At 44.8% G+C, this 19,714-nt stretch overlaps 1 protein-coding gene across 4 annotated transcripts in view; it reads left to right on the top strand.

Annotated features, from left to right (window-relative positions):
* ADCK1 (aarF domain containing kinase 1) overlaps positions 1-19,714 on the top strand; it is a 135,178-nt gene that overhangs the window by 15,130 nt on the left and 100,334 nt on the right. For all 4 annotated transcript variants that reach the window (XM_045016737.1, XM_045016736.1, XM_045016735.1 and 1 more), the window contains one exon: positions 289-372. In XM_045016737.1, the coding sequence (XP_044872672.1) occupies positions 289-372 (84 nt within the window). The remainder of the gene's footprint in view (positions 1-288; positions 373-19,714) is intronic.

Genomic DNA, 19,714 nt, shown 5'->3' with positions numbered 1-19,714 from the left:
GGAATAGAAGGTGCTCTAGAAGTACAGAGTATTACTTATTTTTAATAGCTCCATGTTACTGAGTTTCCTGCCCTGCAGGGAAGTTTTCCATAAGTATAAACCACTGATTTTCATTGACGTGAATGTTTTTATTTGTATTACTTTTTGTTCCTTGTGACCCTTTTATTTTAAACTAAACTTAAATGTAGGGCCTAAAGCTAAATAGAAAGAGTCCCTTTAATAAAAACTTTGTTGGCTTAATCAGAGATTATTGCAGAGTCTTCATACTGTTTCTGGCTTGTTTTTCAGACAGCTGTTATCACCTATGACTACCTCACTTCTCTCCGGAGTGTCCCGTATGGATCACAGGAGTATGCCTACCTCAAATCACAGGTAACGTGACCACAGCACAGGGCTCTGTCCCCCAGAGGCTTGGCAAGCAAAGAGAGCTCTACCAAAGGCAATGCAATCCACCGAGTTACTGCCTTAGTCAGTCAGCCAGTGGGATGAAAGCAGGTTTGATTCCCACTACAGGCTCCTTGCTGCTTAGACTGAAGTGGAGTGCTACTGATGTAGTGCACTGCGCTGCTGGGGGAGTGGGAAGGCAGGTGGCCTTGTGTTGCTTAGCAACAGCAAGAGAGTCTTGTCTCTGTCCTGCTTGGCCAGTTAGTTGGTGGGGGCTGTACCACAAGGTTTGAGTGAATTGAAATGGGACAGATATGGTGGACGCGTGGTGAATCCTCTGGGATCAGTCAGGGCTGCAGAGCATCCCTGAAGAAATTGAGAAGTAATTGGGCAATCTAAGGGACTCTTCACTGCCAGGCTTTCTGTCATTGTGTTCTGATGTAACTAATTAATATGAATAAAAATAGCATCTGTAGTGACAGGAACGAAGATTATAAATTACATCTCTGCCAAGGCCTTTCAAACTTGCCCTGCAGATCTCTTGTTTTTCAGTTCTGGGCCCTTCCCACCTGCACTGCCAGGGCCCTTCAATCCTGACCCACAGATCCTTGTGTTTCAGTCCTGTCCCTGCCCTGCAGCCCCTCTGCTGTACTAGTCCTGGGGCCTCTTCAGAGTAGAGAATATGGATTGTGCTGATCTATGCCAAATTAGGCAGTAATTTTGCAATAGGACTACCAAGCCTGTTTAATTTTTCACCTAACACATCTAGGAGTTAGACTCCGGTGTCCTGAGGTGAAGAACTAGTGGATTGGGCCACTCATCCCCCTTACTGCCACCACCAGTGCACCACACAACCCTTCTTAGTATTTAGTAACATATATTTGGCTTTAACTAACACAAAGTGCTTAGAAGTGTCTTGCAGAGCAGCCTGCCTGGGGTTGCTCTCACCTTCCCCTTCAACTAAAGAAATAGCGTTTGTTGTAGCTCTTCTAAACACAGGTGGGTGTCACTGATGCACTTGAAGAAACTGGTGGTAGATGCCAGACTGACAAACTTGAGAGTTAGGAGCTTTCTCTCTCTGTCTGCCTGTGTCTCTGCCATCTCCATAACTCTCCAGGAGCCCTGAGGACTATGGCTTTCACTCTTGGATGCTGGGTCCAATCCAGCACTGGTTGGTAGTGAGTGAAAATCGCGACCCTCTGACAGCTGTCCATCAGTCTACGTGAACAGAGGTGGTGGGTTCTCAGTTCAGTTCCTAGTGGACAGGCGTGGACAGCACACAACCTGCCATCATAATCAACTGACCCCTGAATTGGCAACTTTAGAGAAGTGGCCAAGGTCTGAGTGGGAGACTGAACTCCCCTAGAGTTGATCAGGCCTGTGAGCAGTGTGGTGGGAGGAAGCTTGCTCTGCCGCTGCCTAAGTTGTAGCTGTTGGCTCAGAAACCTCCAGATTCCAGGCTTGTCAATCTGGCACCTTCCCCAGCATTAGAAGTGTTTTAAAAAGATTGTACCTTTGAAACCTGGGTCTGCAGAAGGGCTGAGTTGTAGCTGCTGTGAGAGAAGCTGAGGTGGTGGAGTTGCCGGTGCTGCAGACTGCTTGTAGTTTGACAGCTGTTTCCAGCAGCCCTTGCAAAACTCCGACCTTTCGCCGTGTGTCTCCATGGCCTCATTAACCTCTGTCATGCTGCTTCTGATGGTTTGCCGATTTGTGCTCTGGACATCAGAAAAGGGCCCCTGTTCATTGGAGCTGTGCTGTGCTCTCCCCACTTGGCAGCCAAGACTAGCTGAGTCAGCACTTCTGCCTGGGCAGAGCGAGTCAGTGTGATGCAAGAGGGCTTATCTCCATGACCTGCATTTTCTTCAAGTCTTAGGCTTCTGAGAGGGGAAAGCCAGGGATATGGAGGCTGTGAAGCAAATTCAGGCATAGCATGAGCAGGTGAAACTCCTTCAGTGAGCGTAGTATCCTTGCTTGTCTTGCTATTGGGGGAGTATTATGAAGAGGAGCGTTTTAGCTGACAATAACTAGGAATGTGGCCTTCTAGCAACGCTCTTGGAAAGGCTGAGCTAGCAAAGTGTCAGATATGCAGAAGACAATGACCCTGCAGTGGGACTGGGGAATTGCATACAGAGCCCTTTGTTTTTAAGGCATTGGTCCCAGTCCAGCCCCAGGTGGGTAGAAATTGAAAGCCTTTACTACCTGACAGCTATTCAGTGGTCTCTGTGGACTGTGTTTGTTGGGTCTCTGTCTGGTGCCTCATGGATGAGTCATCAGAAAATCCACCATCAGACCTGGCACTAATTGGCCCCTTGTTGGCCATCAGCAGTGGCCAAGAGAGACTGCATTGCCCTCTCAGCCTGAGGGTGAGTCCCTCCAGGTCAGGGGCATGATGCGCTGGCAGGTGGCAGTATGTGTCTGAGGGATGCCAGTCCTGGGGGTTGCCCATGCTACACCTGTTCTGTGGATAAACAGAGGCCTTCAATCTTCAGGGCTCTCAATCTGGCACCAACATCTCTTATCTTGTCAGCCTCCCCACGCCCACCTTTTATTCCAGCAGTGATGCCAGCCTCGACCCCCTGTTTCTGTGCTGCTCCCATGACTATTTTTGTGTTTCATCATCCAGGCCTGGACTGATCCGAAGGGCCATTACCACCTTCTGCCTCCCATCCCTCATCAAGGCCCACATCAGCTAACAAGCTACAAGAAACTAGCCAACTGACAATGGCCCAATAGAGAGTGACTTGGGGATAGTTGGCATTTATTTTAAAATATTGTGTATAAATTCTGACTGGCTGTTTCCTCCCATGTCTTCTGCCCTTTGTATGCTGCTCACTCACTTAGCCTGTCAACTCCATGGGGCAGGGACTGTGTCTGCTTGCGAGTGTAGACCGTATGCAGCACATTGTGGGTGCTACTGGAATACAAAGAACATGATGCTCGCTCTGTAATAATAATTTCTATTAAGCAGCTAAACAGGAGACCCTGAATAACCCACTGTTTCAGTCGAGAGATAGGAAACCTCAGTGGCAGCACCAGTTCCTGAGCCTGTTGGGGCCAAACAGGGACATAGTCATTAGGAAACAATTAAATACAAAGCAGATTAAGAAAGAAACAGGTTCCCTGGGGACTCATAGCCAGGTTCTCACTTAGCTCCAAGGAAATCTCTTCAATCTCACTCTCTTTTTCTGTCCCTCATGGGCCACTTTTGATGCTAATGTTCTCAGCCAGGCAGTTCTCAGCACCTCTTTATGATCAGCAAATTGGGGGAGTATTTACAACTTCCTATGAGACAACAGTATGAGCTGGGATGTAGCCATGTCTCTCTGAGATCTGTTAACCTCAGCTTGATGCTCTCCCTTCTCTTTGCCTCTCCCTTGCTCCAGCCAGGAGGTGTGGGGAGCTACTTCTCTGCTAGTACCCCATGCCCTTTCCCAGCAACCAAGTGAGATAAGAACCCTGTCCTTGCCAATCCTTCTGCTGATACTTATAGCTGTCAGTATCAGGAGTGAAACTGGCATGAGCCATGTAAGTTTCACACCTGCCAGAACAACCTTTCCAAACAGTGTTGGTGGCTTGGCAAGCAGGGTAACCCTAATCTTCAGTCTGCAGGGAGGACTCTCATGGCACTCCTGGCACTTCCCTTCAGTTGCTGATGATGCCAGTAAGTGCTGATCCAGTGATGTTATGATCATCTCTGGTCATATTTAGCTCTGGAGACACTGGATACTTAGTAGGATGTATATGTGTGTCCAGTGTCAGGAGCACCCCAGGAGATCAGTAGTTTCACAGGTTTATGATATGGTCCTGATCATTCCTGCTAGTTTGCTTAACTTGTTGTTGGTGAGACACAAGCTAAAGTGGGCATTGCCGCCTGCTCATCCCCTCGTGTGTAATTCAGATCACAGGGGAGGTGAGGGATGTCAGCTCAGCCACCTTTGTCAGGTTGGAGATTTCTTACTTGATGTCTTCCTTCCTTTTCTGGATTGTGACATTTCTTCAGGTTCCCTCTCCTTCTGGGAAAACACACCCCCTCTGTAATGTCTCTGTCTCTCTTTTACCTACCCCGGAGCATTTTGAATGTGCTAATCACAATAGCATCTGGGTGCCATTGTTGACACTTCATAAATGGATGTTGTTGTCTTTCTGCAGGTCCCACCTTCAGATCCGAAGGTGTCACAAAGCACAAAGTTTGTTTCAGGGCTGGCATCAAAGTGTGGTGGTAGTAGCAATTAGGTGTGTGCCATCTTGCCCATTGGTACAGAAATGCTGCATGCTCAATGTGACACCCTGGCACCTCCTTATTCACCACTGTCATGTAATTATGATATGTTTTGTACAAAGTGCCTTGGGGAGGTATCATTCTAAAAGTCTTGATCTGCTGGACATTAATATCTCATTGGCGTGTATGTACTATTATTGTATGTGAAGTTATAAATTTTGGCTATGTATGTGTTACTGGAACCTGTTGTGAGGTTGAAAACACCCACAAGCAGCCTTTCAGGTACAACAGTAAAAAGGCCAAACAATGTTAATGGCTTATTGAGGAAATGCACACAAGCACAAGGATTACCCCAGAAACTGTGTACAATAGAAACCTCTCAGAGATAGCACTGCACAATGGGAACTGTTTGACCCAGGTCACAACAAAAGAGCTTTCCAGCAAGTGGGAAGAAGATATAAAAGGGGGAAATGACATCATGATGGTACCTCACTCTCCCTACAACTACACATCTGGAAACACCCGAGGAACAAAGACTGAACTGGGGGAAGTGCTGGTCCCAGGCTAAAGGGATTTGTAGCCTATGTATGAAAACCTGGGAAACCCCAGCTGCAAAGCAAAGGCAGCTTGTGTCTTAAGAATCTGCCAGCCTGCTTATCACTCAGAGTGAGAATTTGCTAATTCATATCTTACCTATCTCGTATGTTAAGATCAGTTTGCGTTTTTTGTTCATTTTCTAGGTAATATGCTTTGATCTGTTTGCGATCACTTTAATAACTTAAAATCTATCTTTTTGTAGTTAATAAACTTATTTTATGTTTTAATCCAAGCCAGCGCGCGTTTGACTAAGGTGTTTGGGGAAAATCTCAGCTTGGTTACCACAGGTGTGCATGTCCTCTTCACATTGAGGGGGAGGCAGACTGGGTATTAAACCCATATACTGGCCAGATTTGACCAGGGCAGGATGGTGCTGTTCTGGGGTCCTGTGTTGTGAGGCTAGTGGTTAGAGAGCCTGCATGTAACCGCAGTTGGGTGTGTCCCTACCTGTGTGAATGCTGGTGAAAGTGCAAGCTTGGAGGGCTTTGCAGCTTGTCACAGCAGCACAGTGTGAAAGGGAGCCCAGGCTGGTGGGTCAGAGGGCTCAGTGGTACCCCAGTTCCAGGTGGCACCCCAGCGGGAACCCATCACAGTTGACAGGCTTGAATAGGACAAAAATCCCATGATGCATCAATTTAGTGTAAAATGTGGATGCTGAGGACATGGATGTCATCATATGTTAATAGGGAGGCAGTGGGAGATGAGGAGGGAAGGCATCTGCCCTTAGGAAGTCTCTGGACATATTTAGAGTCTGTCCATGAATTAACTTTGTTGGCTTCAGAATTGCTTTGTCAGGGAAAAATTATTCGAGGAGGTTAATTACCTTTGAGAGCAGAATTGGGATGATCTCCTCAGTCAAGCTGCTGGTTATTGGACCTAGGCAATTAGTTGGAAGCTTCCACCTTCTGCAGTCACTATATGAAATACAGAGCTCTTGCTCTTGGGAGGCTATTTCTGGAAGCTGTAGTTCTTGTCTCTTGAATGAGGGGGGTATTTATAAAGAGGACATCCTCCTGTCTCTGGAAGGAAGAGGGAAGTGTGTGTAAAGATGGCTTAAGACTTGCAGATGGTTCAGGCTGGAGAAGGAGCCCATGTCTATGATAATTTCTTGAGATTCTGTATACAACAGTTTGAAGTTTAAGGACTGAAGCTTTGCCTGCACCTGCTAAGGGACGGTGCAAGGAGCTCTCCATGGTGCTGCTCCAGAACAGCGCTGTTAGGGAATACATGATGCACCGTCCCCTTGCAGCTTCATGAGCATAAGGTCCTCCCACAGATATCCCCTGACGGTGTGTCTCCTCTATGAGCTGAAGGTACCCTCTCTATGGTGTGAGATGAGCTGAGTCTCTGCGGCCCATGTCAGCTGATGAGAAGGGAGTTGGTGTGGTCATGTGAGAACATTACAAAAAGAACCCTGTTTGTAGTGAACTGATCTGCGAACCTCAAATTAATTTCCCATGAGACCAAACTACCCTTAGATGGTGAACTGGCTTGTAACCAGTGACAGGGCAAAAAGCATCATGTTCCATCCCCAATATGCTAAGCCAGCCAGTTGCCATATTATGTGCTCCCCATTATATCTCTTCTTCATCATCAGTGAGTGCTGTTGCATGGCCAGCTCTTATGTAGATCAGCCAGCTGGTGGTATGGGGACTCTGTGTGGGTGTGAGTGCTACAGTCTAGTGAACCACCTGCCATTGTGGGAAACATTAGAACTTTACACTGAAAATGTAACAGATGCTAAAATAAATCCTATAATAAGATACTCCTCCCCCGCTTTCAGTCCCATCAATGGACTCGCCCATTATGTGATTGTTACTTTGGTCTTGAACTCTGAAGTGCTAGAGATATCAAGCCAATCAGGGTGTGGGCTTAGCTGAACATTGTTATGCACTTTAAGGTGTTTTATTCAGAGAAAAGGTCTGTTCCATTGTCACTTCCTGGGAGGAGAGGAGGAAGGTGAGAGGCAGTAAATGGCACCTCATTTAGTCTGCGCTTGACTTCCTGGTCCTGTACCTTCATGACTGAAATAGTCACTGGACATCTATTCCAGCAGTAGGAACGTAGGAGCAGGTTGTGAACATGTCACTCACACACTGGATCATTCAGCCAGCTGAAACTGCCTGATTTGTTGATTATCTGCAGGCTCCTTTGTGATTTGTGTCTCTCTCTCTTTCCCTATACCAGGGGTCGGCAACCTTTCAGAAGGGGTGTGCCGAGTCTTCATTTATTCACTCTAATTTAAGGTTTCGCATGCCAGTAATGCATGTTAATGTTTTTAGAAGGTCTCTTTCTATAAGTCTATAATATATAACTAAACTATTGTTGTATGTAAAGTAAATAAGGTTTTAAAAATGTTTAAGAAGCTTCATTTAAAATTAAATTAAAATGCAGACCCCCCAGACCGGTGGCCAGGACCTGGGCAGTGTGAGTGCCACTGAAAATCAGCTCGCGTGCTGCCTTTGGCACACGTGCCATAGGTTGCCTACCCCTGCCCTATACCCTCATGGTAACAAAAAGGCTGTGTCTCACATGTGTTCTTGCTTCTTGCCTCCAGGTGGGGCTGTTCCTTCACAGTTGGATCACAGACTGTTGGTAGCTTTGTTTCCTTACAGCTTCTTAAAGGTAAATAATAGCCAGGGGAAATTTGAGGAACATCTAGCCATATGTAGGAATGGAAGCACTAAGACATTCTTAAAGCACAAACTGCAGAAAGCCTGTAGGTGAGTCCATGAACCTTTTGTAACTCCGGCATGTAAAGGGAGCAATCAGTGAAGAAAGAGGTGTTTATTATTATTGTTGTTTTTGTATTTTGATAGCACCTAGAGACCCCATCCGAGATAAGGATCCCATTGTACTAGGTGATGTACACACATTGAGAGATGGTTCCTGCCCTGAAAAAGACCACAGTTGAGATTTGTTTCTTTACCTTGGTTTTCACCCCATAGGAGGAGGGTGCAAATACATATTCTGATTTATTCAAGGAGTGACAGTCAAAGATAGGGGCAACAAAAACAAGACAGATGATGGAACTACCTGAGAAATTAAATTGCAGTCAGTGACTAAGGGCCTGTTCCACTGACATCTGTGGGCTTTGGATCAGGCCCCAGAAACAGATGGCATCTCTCTGAAGGAACTGAGGACCCAAATGGCTGAACTCCTGGAGCTTGTGTGGCTTATTTGAAAGCAGCTATTAAAATGAAAGACCCAGAGGGTAGCCAGTGGTATATCCATCAGTGGGTGTATTCGGCCTTTGCAGCTACCTGCTAGGGCCTCCACTGTCCTATGACACCCTTCTCCATGAAGCAGCAAGCTCTGAGGAAAAAAGCAGCAAACATGGGTCCTCCAAGGATACCTAGAGTGGACTTTTCAGAGCAGCCATTTTGGAAACCAGAGACCTGGTCCTCCAAGGGCTAGAGGCGTTAGCAACAGTCAATCATGATCCTGCTGGTTCAGGTAAAAAGATCTGCCTGGCTTTAGCAGGTCAGTTCCTGCCTGGGAGCCAAGGAGTGAAAATGGGTGGTGCTCTCAGGCCAAAGGAGCCTGGCAGGTAGCCAGAGTTTATGGCTAGCTGAACTTACACTGAGATTGAAAAGGGAGACGGGCCTGAGGATGTTGGTCTGTGGAGGGGCTGGAGACAAAAGGGCCCATCAGGAAGAGGCCCAGTGAGTTAGCAGCAAAGGATTGAGGTGAGCAGCATGTGGCTGCTGTTTATAGGGTTCCTGGGTTGGAACCTGGAGTAGTGAGTGGGTCTAGGTTCCCCCACCACCACAGGAAAAGTGGCATAAACTGGAAAAGGGAGCAGGCCTTATTTGGGAGCCCAAACAAAGGGCTGAATTTAAAGGGCCCAGAGCTGAGGCTGAAGACCCTACCAAGGGCAAAGGGACTGAAGACCCACCAAAGTCACCTGGCAACCTGCAGGAGCACTGGGGGGAGAAAAGGACTGTGGTACTGCATGCTGTTGCTCAGAGGCACTCAGGAGGTGAGGGCCCATTTACACCATCTTAGAACTAGAAGCCAAAGTTGACTTGAGAATTGTAAACCCAAGAGTTTTATTTCAGGCTGGGAACAATAGCTAAGAGAATCATAAGATTGCTGGGGCAAATCAGTGCTGGTAAGGGTAAGTCATGCTTCTCACACCTGTTTTCTTTTTTTATCTTGAGTTCATAAAAATGTACCTGTCCTGAACTCAGTATATGCTCGAAAAGCTACCAATGTCAGCTTGCAATAATAACTCCCCACTAAAATCTACAGATTCCACTTCCAACACCCCTCCACCCAAAGAAAAGCTTGAGAAGACAGATAGGTCTTGGAACATGCCCTGATGGTCAGCAAAGTTGAGATTTGTCAGAGTGATAGGGGAAACAACTTACAGATTCAAGGGTCCTGAATTGAGAGCACCCACCTGCTCCTGTCATTGAAACCTAGAGACTGTTGCCTTGAATATTCCAGCTGACCTGAAGCACAAAGAGAAAGGTGGGTCTCTTAGCTGTGCAGGACCCAAACCTTAAAAGACTCCATCGGCTACATCCAGAACCTTGAGTTGCAAAGCAAAAGTCAGTCTCGTTGTCAGCTGAGGATGAAGGAAAGCCCTGCTCCTGAAGCAGCAGAGGATGCAAAAAATCTCCTATGGTTGTGTGACTTATTAACAAGGGTGGGTGAGCCTTCTCAGACATCCCTTCTGCCTACTCACAGCATCTCCTCCAGCGGTGAGCATCTTTGAAAGAGTTAAAGGGGAATCAATGGCCCTAATTCTTTTAGATTTTCCAAAGGCTTTTGATAAATGTGCCACTGCTCAATATATTTATTAGCCATCTGGAAAAGGAGACAAAGTGACAAAATGATTTACCTTAGTCAAGACTAGGGAGGCCTGTGAAGACTTAAAGACAATGAGGGAATTGATCAACCTGATGCCAGATTAAAATCACTGTAGATAAGAGACAGGTTGTGCACATTGGAAAGGCCCAGTTAAGCTGTTTGTGCACAGGTTGGGCTCCCAGGAAAAAGCACTGACTACCCAAATGCCACTAAGAAGGTGGGAGTGGTCAGAAAAACAGGGAGGAGATGTACATTATGCTGGATGTCAGAGGCTTTTGATAATGATTATCATCAAATACACATAGTCTACTGGGGGCCGTGGCGCCAGCCAGAATGACTGTGCTTGATGATGACGTGGCAGGAACCATGTAGTGAAGTTTCCAGATCTGGTTCAATCCTGCAAATCCAAGAATCTCTAGGATAGCCCTCGAGTGATGCCAGGTAAGGCCAGAGTATGTACCCCTTTGTGTGACCGTAGAGTGTTTGAGAGCATGATGTGCTGAGGTGTTTTTGTCCATCCTGGGGACGAGGCTTACAAACATGCAGTGCTACCTTTGAATATAATGCGTGATTCATTGATTCATAGATTCTAGGACTGGAAGGGACCTCGAGAGGTCATCGAGTCCAGTCCTCTGCCCTCATGGCAGGACCAAATACTGTCTAGACCATCCCTGATAGACATTTATCTAACTTACTCTTAAATATCTCCAGAGATGGAGATTCCGCAACCTCCCTAGGCAATTTATTCCAGTGTTTAACCACCCTGACAGTTAGGAACTTTTTCCTAGTGTCCAACCTAAACCTCCCTTGCTGCAGTTTAAGCCCATTGCTTATTGTTCTATACTTAGAGGCTAAGGTGAACAAGTTTTCTCCCTCCTCCTTATGACACCTTTTTAGATACCTGAAAACTGCTATCATGTCCCCTCTCAGTCTTCTCTTTTCCAAACTAAACAAACCCAGTTCTTTCAGCCTTCCTTCATAGGTCATGTTCTCAAGACCTTTAATCATTCTTGTTGCTCTTCTCTGGACCCTCCAATTTCTCCACATCTTTCTCGAAATGCAGTGCCTAGAACTGGACACAGTACTCCAGTTGAGGCCTAACCAGTGCAGAGTAGAGCGGAAGAATGACTTCTCGTGTCTTGCTCACAACACACCTGTTAATGCATCCCAGAATCACGTTTGCTTTTTTTTTTGCAACAGCATCACACTGTTGACTCATATTTAGCTTGTGGTCCACTATAACCCCTAGATCCCTTTCTGCCGTACTCCTTCCTAGACAGTCTCTTCCCATTTTGTATGTGTGAAACTGATTTTTCCTTCCTAAGTGGAGCACTTTGCATTTGTCTTTGTTAAACTTCATCTCGTTTACCTCAGACCATTTCTCCAATTTGTCCAGATCGTTTTGAATTATGACCCTGTCCTCCAAAGCAGTTGTAATCCCTCCCAGTTTGGTATCATCTGCAAACTTAATAAGCGTACTTTCTATGCCAATATCTAAGTCGTTGATAAAGATATTGAACAAAGCCGGTCCCAGAACAGACCCCTGCAGAACCCCACTTGTTATACTTTTCCAGCAGGATTGGGAACCATTAATAACTACTCTTTGAGTATGGTTATTCAGCCAGTTATACACCCACCGTATAGTAGCCCCATCTAAATTGTATTTGCCTAGTTTATCGATAAGAATATCATGCAAGACAGTATCAAATGCCTTACTAAAGTCTAGGTATACCACATCCACCGCTTCTCCCTTATCCACAAGACTCGTTATCCTATCAAAGAAAGCTATCAGATTGGTTTGACATGATTTGTTCTTTACAAATCCATGCTGGCTATTCCCTGTCACCTTACCACCTTCCAAGTGTTTGCAGATGATTTCCTTAATTACTTGCTCCATTATCTTCCCTGGCACAGAAGTTAAACTAACTTGTCTGTAGTTTCCTGTGTTGTTTTTATTTCCCTTTTTATAGATGGGCACTATATTTGCCCTTTTCCAGTCTTCTGGAATCTCTCCTGTCTCCCATGATTTTCCAAAGCTCTATTAGCTCCTTGAGCTTTCTAGGATGCATTTCATCAGGCCCTGGTGACTTGCAGGCATCTAACTTTTCTAAGTGTTTTTTAACTTGTTTTTTTTTATTTTATCTTCTAAACCTACCCCCTTCCCATTAGCATTCACTATGTTAGGTGTTCCTTCAGACTTCTCGATGAAGATTGAAACAAAGAAGTCATTAAGCATCTCTGCCATTTCCAAGTTTCCTGTTACTGTTTCTCCCTCCTCACTGAGCAGTGGGCCTACCCTGTCCTTGGTCTTCCTCTTGCTTCTAATGTATTGATAAGAAGTCTTCTTGTTTCCTTATTCCCATAGCTAGTTTGAGCTCATTTTGTGCCTTTGCCTTTCTAATATTGCTCCTGCACTCCTGTGTTGTTTGCCTATATTCATCCTTTGTAATCTGTCCTAGTTTCCATTTTTTATAGGACTCCTTTTTATTTTTTAGATCATGCAAGATCTCATGGTTAAGCCAAGTGATTGAAGGACCTCTGTGAGACTGATGTTGCACACAAAGGCAAACCACTGTGTGCTCAGGATTTGGCACTGAGATGATGTCCCCTGGATAATGAGGATGTATAAATGCTGGAGAAAAGGCTGGCATTGGATATCAGGGATATTCTGAGTACCAGGGTCCAGGCTAGCATTGGATATCAGGGATAAATGCTGTAGGCTTGCTGTGCTAAACCAGTGACCTTATCAGATTCTCCCCAAAGTGCGTATGATAAAGGAATGTGCTGGAGGGTAACACACAATTATCTTACCTGTCAAACCAGTGTCTTCATTTAGCCTGTTATGTTAGTGCCCAGGGAATAGCTGTAATGGGCAGTGACTTACAGACACGTCTCTGAGGTTGGCATGAATGTTGAAGGCGTCTTAGTGAGTCCTAGGCAGGTGCTGGGGGCTAATGTGGGAGCCACGTTGTTTGCACACTTCAGTGAAAGGCCTGTCCCGAGGGAAATCTCCTTCATTTCCATCCATTGAGCACCTCAGGGTGGGGAGGGATTTTGTCTGTGCCAGGCAGAGTGAGAGTCCGGGAGCTGAGATGAAGGAATCTGTGCTGCTCTGAGTTACAGCAGCTGCTGACTTAGTTCAGGGACAAAACAAAATGCAGCGTTCATGACCAGCTGTCGTGGCCCCTTTTAATGAATAAGGGAATTGTTTGGGTGACTGGTCTAGAAAGGTGTTGGTGTAAGTAAGTGTGTGTGCATGTGAGCATCCGGACAAATGCTTGTGTACCTTTGTACACATCTCTGTGGGCATCTGTATGTGTGTTCATGCGTGGGTCTGTATGTTCCTGTTGAAATAGCCATTTACAACCAGAATCCCAGCTGCCAAAGCGGCCATGGGGAGACCCTTTCCCAATAGGAGTGAATCCAAGATGGCAGCCAGTTTCCTTGGAACCCTGGGAAAACCTGTCTTTGGGTTCATGTTGCTGCAGCCCTTTGACAGCCCTGTCTCTGTGGCTGCAAATTCTGCTGATGGAAGCTGCTCTGCCTGCTGCACCAGCTCCCACCTCCACAGCTCTATCGCCCAGACAGGGCTGACACCAGTAACAACTTGTTTTTGTCAGTACGCTGAGCTGATGTGACTTGGAAATGATCCCTGGGGAGGAGATAAACACAGAAACAAGGGTCATCTCTACAGAGGCTCTGCGCTGGTCATAGCCACATTTTAATGATGGACTTGCACACCCAGAGAGCTTTCTGAATTATCCCCTTTACCACACATCCATTTACTGTCTTGCCAGCTTTGCTGAATTTCAAAGTGCATTGAAAGGGGTCACTGACAAAGGGAGCTTAAAAATAATGGTAAAGTAACTTCTCTTTATAATTACTGTCCCCGGGGCTTGAATTTGAAAGCTGATTTATTGTTGTGGGGTTGCACAGGAATAGCTGTACGTGCTTTTTTTTTGTTGTATGCTCAAGGGCATCAAGCTCCACAGGCTGGTTTGTTTATTGTAGGGTGCTGGGCTCCACACACAGTTTCTATTGTAGGTTTGCTGGCATGTACCCACTGTTGTTATCATTGAGCTCTGTGCTCTGCAGGCTGGATGTTTATTGTAGGGTTGCATTGGGCTATCCAAACTGGTTTGTGATTGTGGGTTGCTCTGAGAGGAGAGGTTTGGGAGCTGTCATTTCACTGCTGGGGTATGTCCACTATGCCTGCTGCAAGGCAACAGGGATTTCCACAGCCCAACAAGAGGTGACTTGTGCACCCATAGCCCATCTCCCTCCCTATTGCTCTGTCTCCCCTCTCCTCCCCATGTTCAGTGCAGTCTCCTCACTCCTGGTTCTTGCATTGGCCTTGGTTTCGGCTTGGCAGAATCTGCTTCAAGAGTTATGTGCTGTCAGTGCAGGAAGCAGTGATCCCTGACCAAGGGACAACACTAATGAAACCAGGCTTTGGAATTAGGGGTGCTGAGAAAGGGGTCTGAGCTGTCTCCTCGCCCACTGCAGGGTTCCCATAGCTCAGACTCCAGCCCAAGCTCGAATGTCTACGCAGCAATTTTACAGCCTGAGTCAGCTGTAATTGATGAATTGCTGTGTAGATGTACTGTCTGAGACCAGTGTCAATCAGATTAATCCATGGCTTTCTTTGTTCTTCGACGACTTCTCTGAGTGGGGACTAGTCTGGATCAGGAGGTGGGGTGAGGTGGGTTTTTTTTAAATTATTATTTATTTATTTATTTATTTTTAATTTGGTGCTTAGGAAAGAAGCTGGCAACACTGTCTAGACCCAAACACTATGCAAGCTTCCTGCACACAACTCTGTTGGTGCCCCTCAATTTTGACCTGCAGTCCTCCAATTCCAGGCCAGCCTGCTTCCCAGCTATGCTGATACATCTCCCCATCCTATTTCAGTGCTGCTGCCCCTGAATCCTGACCTGCACCCCTTCCATTTTAGCCCTGACCCCAGCTCTGCTAATGTCCCTCAATCCTGACATGCCCTATGTACCCCCATCCTATTCCAGCCCTGTCCCCCAACTCTGCACCGCAGTCTGGACCTGCAGAATACCCTGCAGTTTCAGTGTTCCTAGCCCAGAGACAGCCAATTGTACAGTGGTTTTTCCTGATGCGGTCATTAGGAACTAGGGTACGACCCACCAAATTCTTTATTTTCACTTGGGATCTGAGCCCATGTGTCCTGAGGTGAAAGGTAAATTCACCACCTGTTCATCTGGAGCTGCCCTCCTACTCTCCCTCACTGAGTGTTAGTCTCCCAGGCTACAGTTTATTATGCTCACAGCATGTGTCCAAGCTGACAGATCAAAGCTCCTTTTCTTTAGCAGAATTCCTAGCATTGTATCTATCAGTACTAATCCTAAGGGAAGATTTCAGAGTAGCAGCCGTGTTAATCTGTATCTGCAAAAAGAACAGGAGTACTTGTAGCACCTTAGAGACTAACAAATGTATTTGAGCATAAGCTTTCATGGGCTACAACACACTTCATCAGATGCACAGAATGGAACATATAGTAAGAAGATACACACATACAGAAAACATGAAAAAGTGGGAGTAGCCATACCAACTGTAAGAGGCTAATTGATTAAGATGAGCTATTATCAGCAGGAGAAAAAAACTTTTGTAGTGATAATCAAGATGGCCCATTTTAGACAGTTGACAAGAAGGTGTGAGGATACTTAACATGGGAAAATAGATTCAATATGTGTAATGACCCAGCCACTCCCAGTCTCTATTCAAACCCAAGTTAAAGGTATCTAGTTTGCATATTAATTCAAGCTCAGCAGTTTCTCGTTGGAGTCTGATTTTGAAGCTTTTCTGTTGCAAAATTGCCACATTTAAGTCTGTTACTGAGTGACCAGAGAGGTTGAAGTGTTCTACTGGTTTTTGAATGTTATGATTCCTGATGTTAGATTTGTGTTCATTTATTCTTTTGCGTAGAGACTGTCTGGTTTGGCTACCTATTGTGTCACCAGCACCACTCTCTGCAGCATCCTGGGTTCTCCTTAGGGTCTCTCATCTGAGAACTGACTGACCTTAGCTTGCTTAGCACGGTGAAATCTGATGAAGTCACGGCCCAAGAAACTGATTTTTTTAAACCACCCTGGAAACCCATTATATTTCCTGTTGTTGTTGTTGTTGTTATTATTAAAATCTAATACAATCAAGTGCTTTTTTGCAGGAAATTATTTACAAAAATCACAACACACTCTCCTTTTGTGGTGAGACTTTTTCATTTACTTAAAAAATATATAATTGTGGGACGTATGTGCAGTTAATGAAAGAAAGTTCTTTAAATATATAAATACACTGTTGACTGCTTATAATTGTGGGACATATGTGCAGATAATTAAAGAAGAAGCAGTGCATAGACTAGGCTACTCCCCACACAACTGCCACCCTTATGACAGGTGTCCACTGCCACCCCTTCCCCACCTGCATTGCTCAACAAATTTCATCTAAAGTTGGAAAATGAATTCTCAGTCACAGCATGCCTAGTAATTAACTGCACTGTAATTCCAATGTGCAGTGCTGTCACCCACCATTGGGAGGGGTGGGGAAGGCGCTGGTATTTTGTTGATGGTTGAACATTTATTTTCCTCATCATTTTGACACCAGAGGTAATTGCTATTCCTGATATATTCTCTCACTACCATTACAAAGCACCTGTTAGGGACAAATTAATTATGAAGACTCTCGTTATGGCAGATTAATAGGTCTATGGAGGAGATTTCTTTCCTTTCCTTCTTCTTTTGGGCAACTGGATACTAAAATCTAACAGCTCCCAGATATCCGTTAATAGCATGTGTTGTCTGTATGAGCCAACAAAATGTTGTTGCAGATGAGGATTTACAAAAATGAAAGCAAATGTAATGGGTTTCCAGGGTTGTTTTTACTGATTAGTTCTTTGTTTGGGTTATTTTTGGTTTTTTCTTTTTTGTGCTGTGTTCTTCTCAGATCTCGTATGCTAAGCAAGTTCAGGTCTGGTCATGTCATATGGGTGGGCAGTGCCCAAAGAAATCCCAAGGTCTGCAGTAAACCATAGAGATGATTCAATGTTTTCTGAGTCATTACTGACTGTAGGTCCCAGAGTGGTGCTAGGGAGTGCTGTGCTTCTGGAGTTGCTGTTTCTTTGCATGAGATGTAAAGTGCAGTCCTGACTACTTTATGACCATACAGGTTCCATGCAAGATTAATTAGGTGTGTTGGATCTTGTGTCATGGTCAGATTTTTAATCTGGGCTAATTATATGCCGTCTCCTTACCTTCCTCCTGAAGTTTCAAAACTGGATACAATTTTTCACTTTTTGGGCCAAACTATTGTTAGTGTGTTTTGCTAAGCAGCTGTTGCATACTACCCCAGAAGTAACTGCATTCCTCTTGTGCAAATGATTTCTCTCTGTGTGTATGTAATATATATTTTTTATATATATAATATATATATTAATTACACATAATAATTTGCGATTCTGTCTCCATGTCGTTGTTGTGTTTAATAAAAGTTTGAAAGATGTGTCTTTGAGATATCTGCTCTACTCATGAATGCGCTTGCGTTTAACTGCTCACCTAATTTGTGCACACTGTTACCATGATTGTGCACAAGAATTGGGTCATTGTGCTTTCAAAGGACCAGTTAGTTAGACGTGCACCTCATTTGTGTGGGTGGGTGGTCCTTCCTGCTGAGTGTTAATAAATGTGAAGTCATCTGCATATGCCTGCATATACTTGAGCAGAGTGTAACAAGAGGCAGAAGGTAGGCAGAGAATGGGCATACCGTAGATATTTAAGAAGAAGATGTAAACTTAAGTACAATCCTCATCAGGCTGATGAGGTTCTTAGCTCTGCACCCTTGTCTTCAGCCTCACTCCAGCTACCAGGCAGGAATAACTTGGCAGCCATGTTGCAGAGCTCTCCTTGATGCAAGATCAGCATCTCCTGGTGCTTATATGTGCAACACTGTGCACCTGCCCTGGGCAGAATCAAGCCCTCTGTGCTAATTATCATGTAGCCTTTCATGCAGTGCACTTTGACCAGAGCAGGGACCAATGATAAAACCCAAGGAGAGTCCAATGTTTACTCCTTTTCTGTTCTTCCTCACTATAGTGAACAATATTGTCACTATGACTTTATCCATCTTAGTGGTTTCTCTATGGAATTCATACATGTTGTACCAGTCAATGCATAGGACAAGAGGATGAATCTGAGACTTCAACTAGTGTCTCCTACGTGATACAGTGTAGTATTACTTTTAGGCCACTAACTCCTGATAGACTTCTCCTCATCTATTCTGCTTCACGGTGCAAATTCTTTGAGATTCTTTGTGGAAAGAAGATTTCTTCTTTGTGGAAGTTCACAGTGGTTACGTTTTGCCAGTGAGGGCTTATTATATTGAGTTGTCTCTTTGGAGTGTCTTTGTGATAGTAGTTAGGATTGTCTTTCCAGCAGTTGGAGATGGTTGCCTCCTAGCCCGTGTGTGTTTATGATAGTTGGTTACATCTTGAACAGTATCACCATGTGCTCATACTCTCAAGGCTCTGCAAAACTCAGGTTTGTTTTACCTTTTGGCCAGCGTAGAGTTTGGTTGTCTCTGGTCTAGTTGTTGTTTGTTTCATGGCTGATATCTATACTCCAGAATGTATTGGTAATATCCTCTCTTCTCTGGTGTTTGGAAGTACCGGTTATTGTCCAAGAGACCTGCCATTCCTTTCTCTGTCACTCTTGATGATGGTATGATGAATCTTGACCTTTGCTCCATGTGAGACTCTGATGAAAATCTCTGGATTAATGGATGTTGTAGTAAACTGTGGTGAATGTTGCTGGATTGCAGCTTTGAAAACCTCAGTTCAGTGGATAAACAGTTACAACATGGGAAGAAGTAGGGCAAGCTTCTTCTAACTTGCCCCATCAAGATGCCACCACACTTCCCTTTCTAGTGATAGCCACCTCCTGGTAGTGAGAAGGAAGTTCCATCTCCATGGTCTTCAGTCCTGACCTTTGCTCTGAGATGCCCCAGAAGGTCAATTATGGTGGTGTTTCTGCGATGGAGGCATCTCGCCACTATAGATTAGGTCAAAACTCACCAAATCAATTCCTAGGCTGCTGAGCAGCCATTAGATCGCAATAACTTTTGGGCCATTTTGTCTTGGGCTTGATTGGCAATCTAAAGGTGAAGGGTTTATATCCCCTGTGACATTGCATCCCATAATGCTTTATAGAAATATGCTTATGAGTGTAAATATGACATAACTGGAATATATTTTATGCTAGATATGCCATGTAATGTATCTTTGCAAAGGTTATGATCTACTGAACATATTCATCCTATTTGTATGCATGTATCATTTTTATATTTGAAGTTATGAATATTGGGTATGTATTTGATTCTAAGTAGCTGCAGTGAAGCATTTGGTCAGCTTCTTGAGAGAATAAAATCACTTTTTTCTTATTGACCCAGAGTACATAATTAATACCTGGGGGAAGAACAGCTGTGCATATCTCTCTATCAGTGTTATAGAGGGCGAACAATTTATGAGCTTACCCTGTATAAGCTTTATACAGAGTAAAACGGATTTATTTGGAGTTGGGATCCCATTGGGAACTAGCTAGAGACAGGAACACTTCTTAAGCTGTTTTCAGTTAAGCCTGCAGCTTGTGGGGGACGTGGTTCAGACCTGGGTCTGTGTTT

This window comes from Mauremys mutica, chromosome 4 (genome assembly GCF_020497125.1).
Source record: "Mauremys mutica isolate MM-2020 ecotype Southern chromosome 4, ASM2049712v1, whole genome shotgun sequence".
Lineage (NCBI taxonomy): Eukaryota > Metazoa > Chordata > Testudines > Geoemydidae > Mauremys > Mauremys mutica.
Note: the sequence above shows the minus strand (reverse complement) of the source record. Positions and strands in the feature narration are given on the sequence as shown.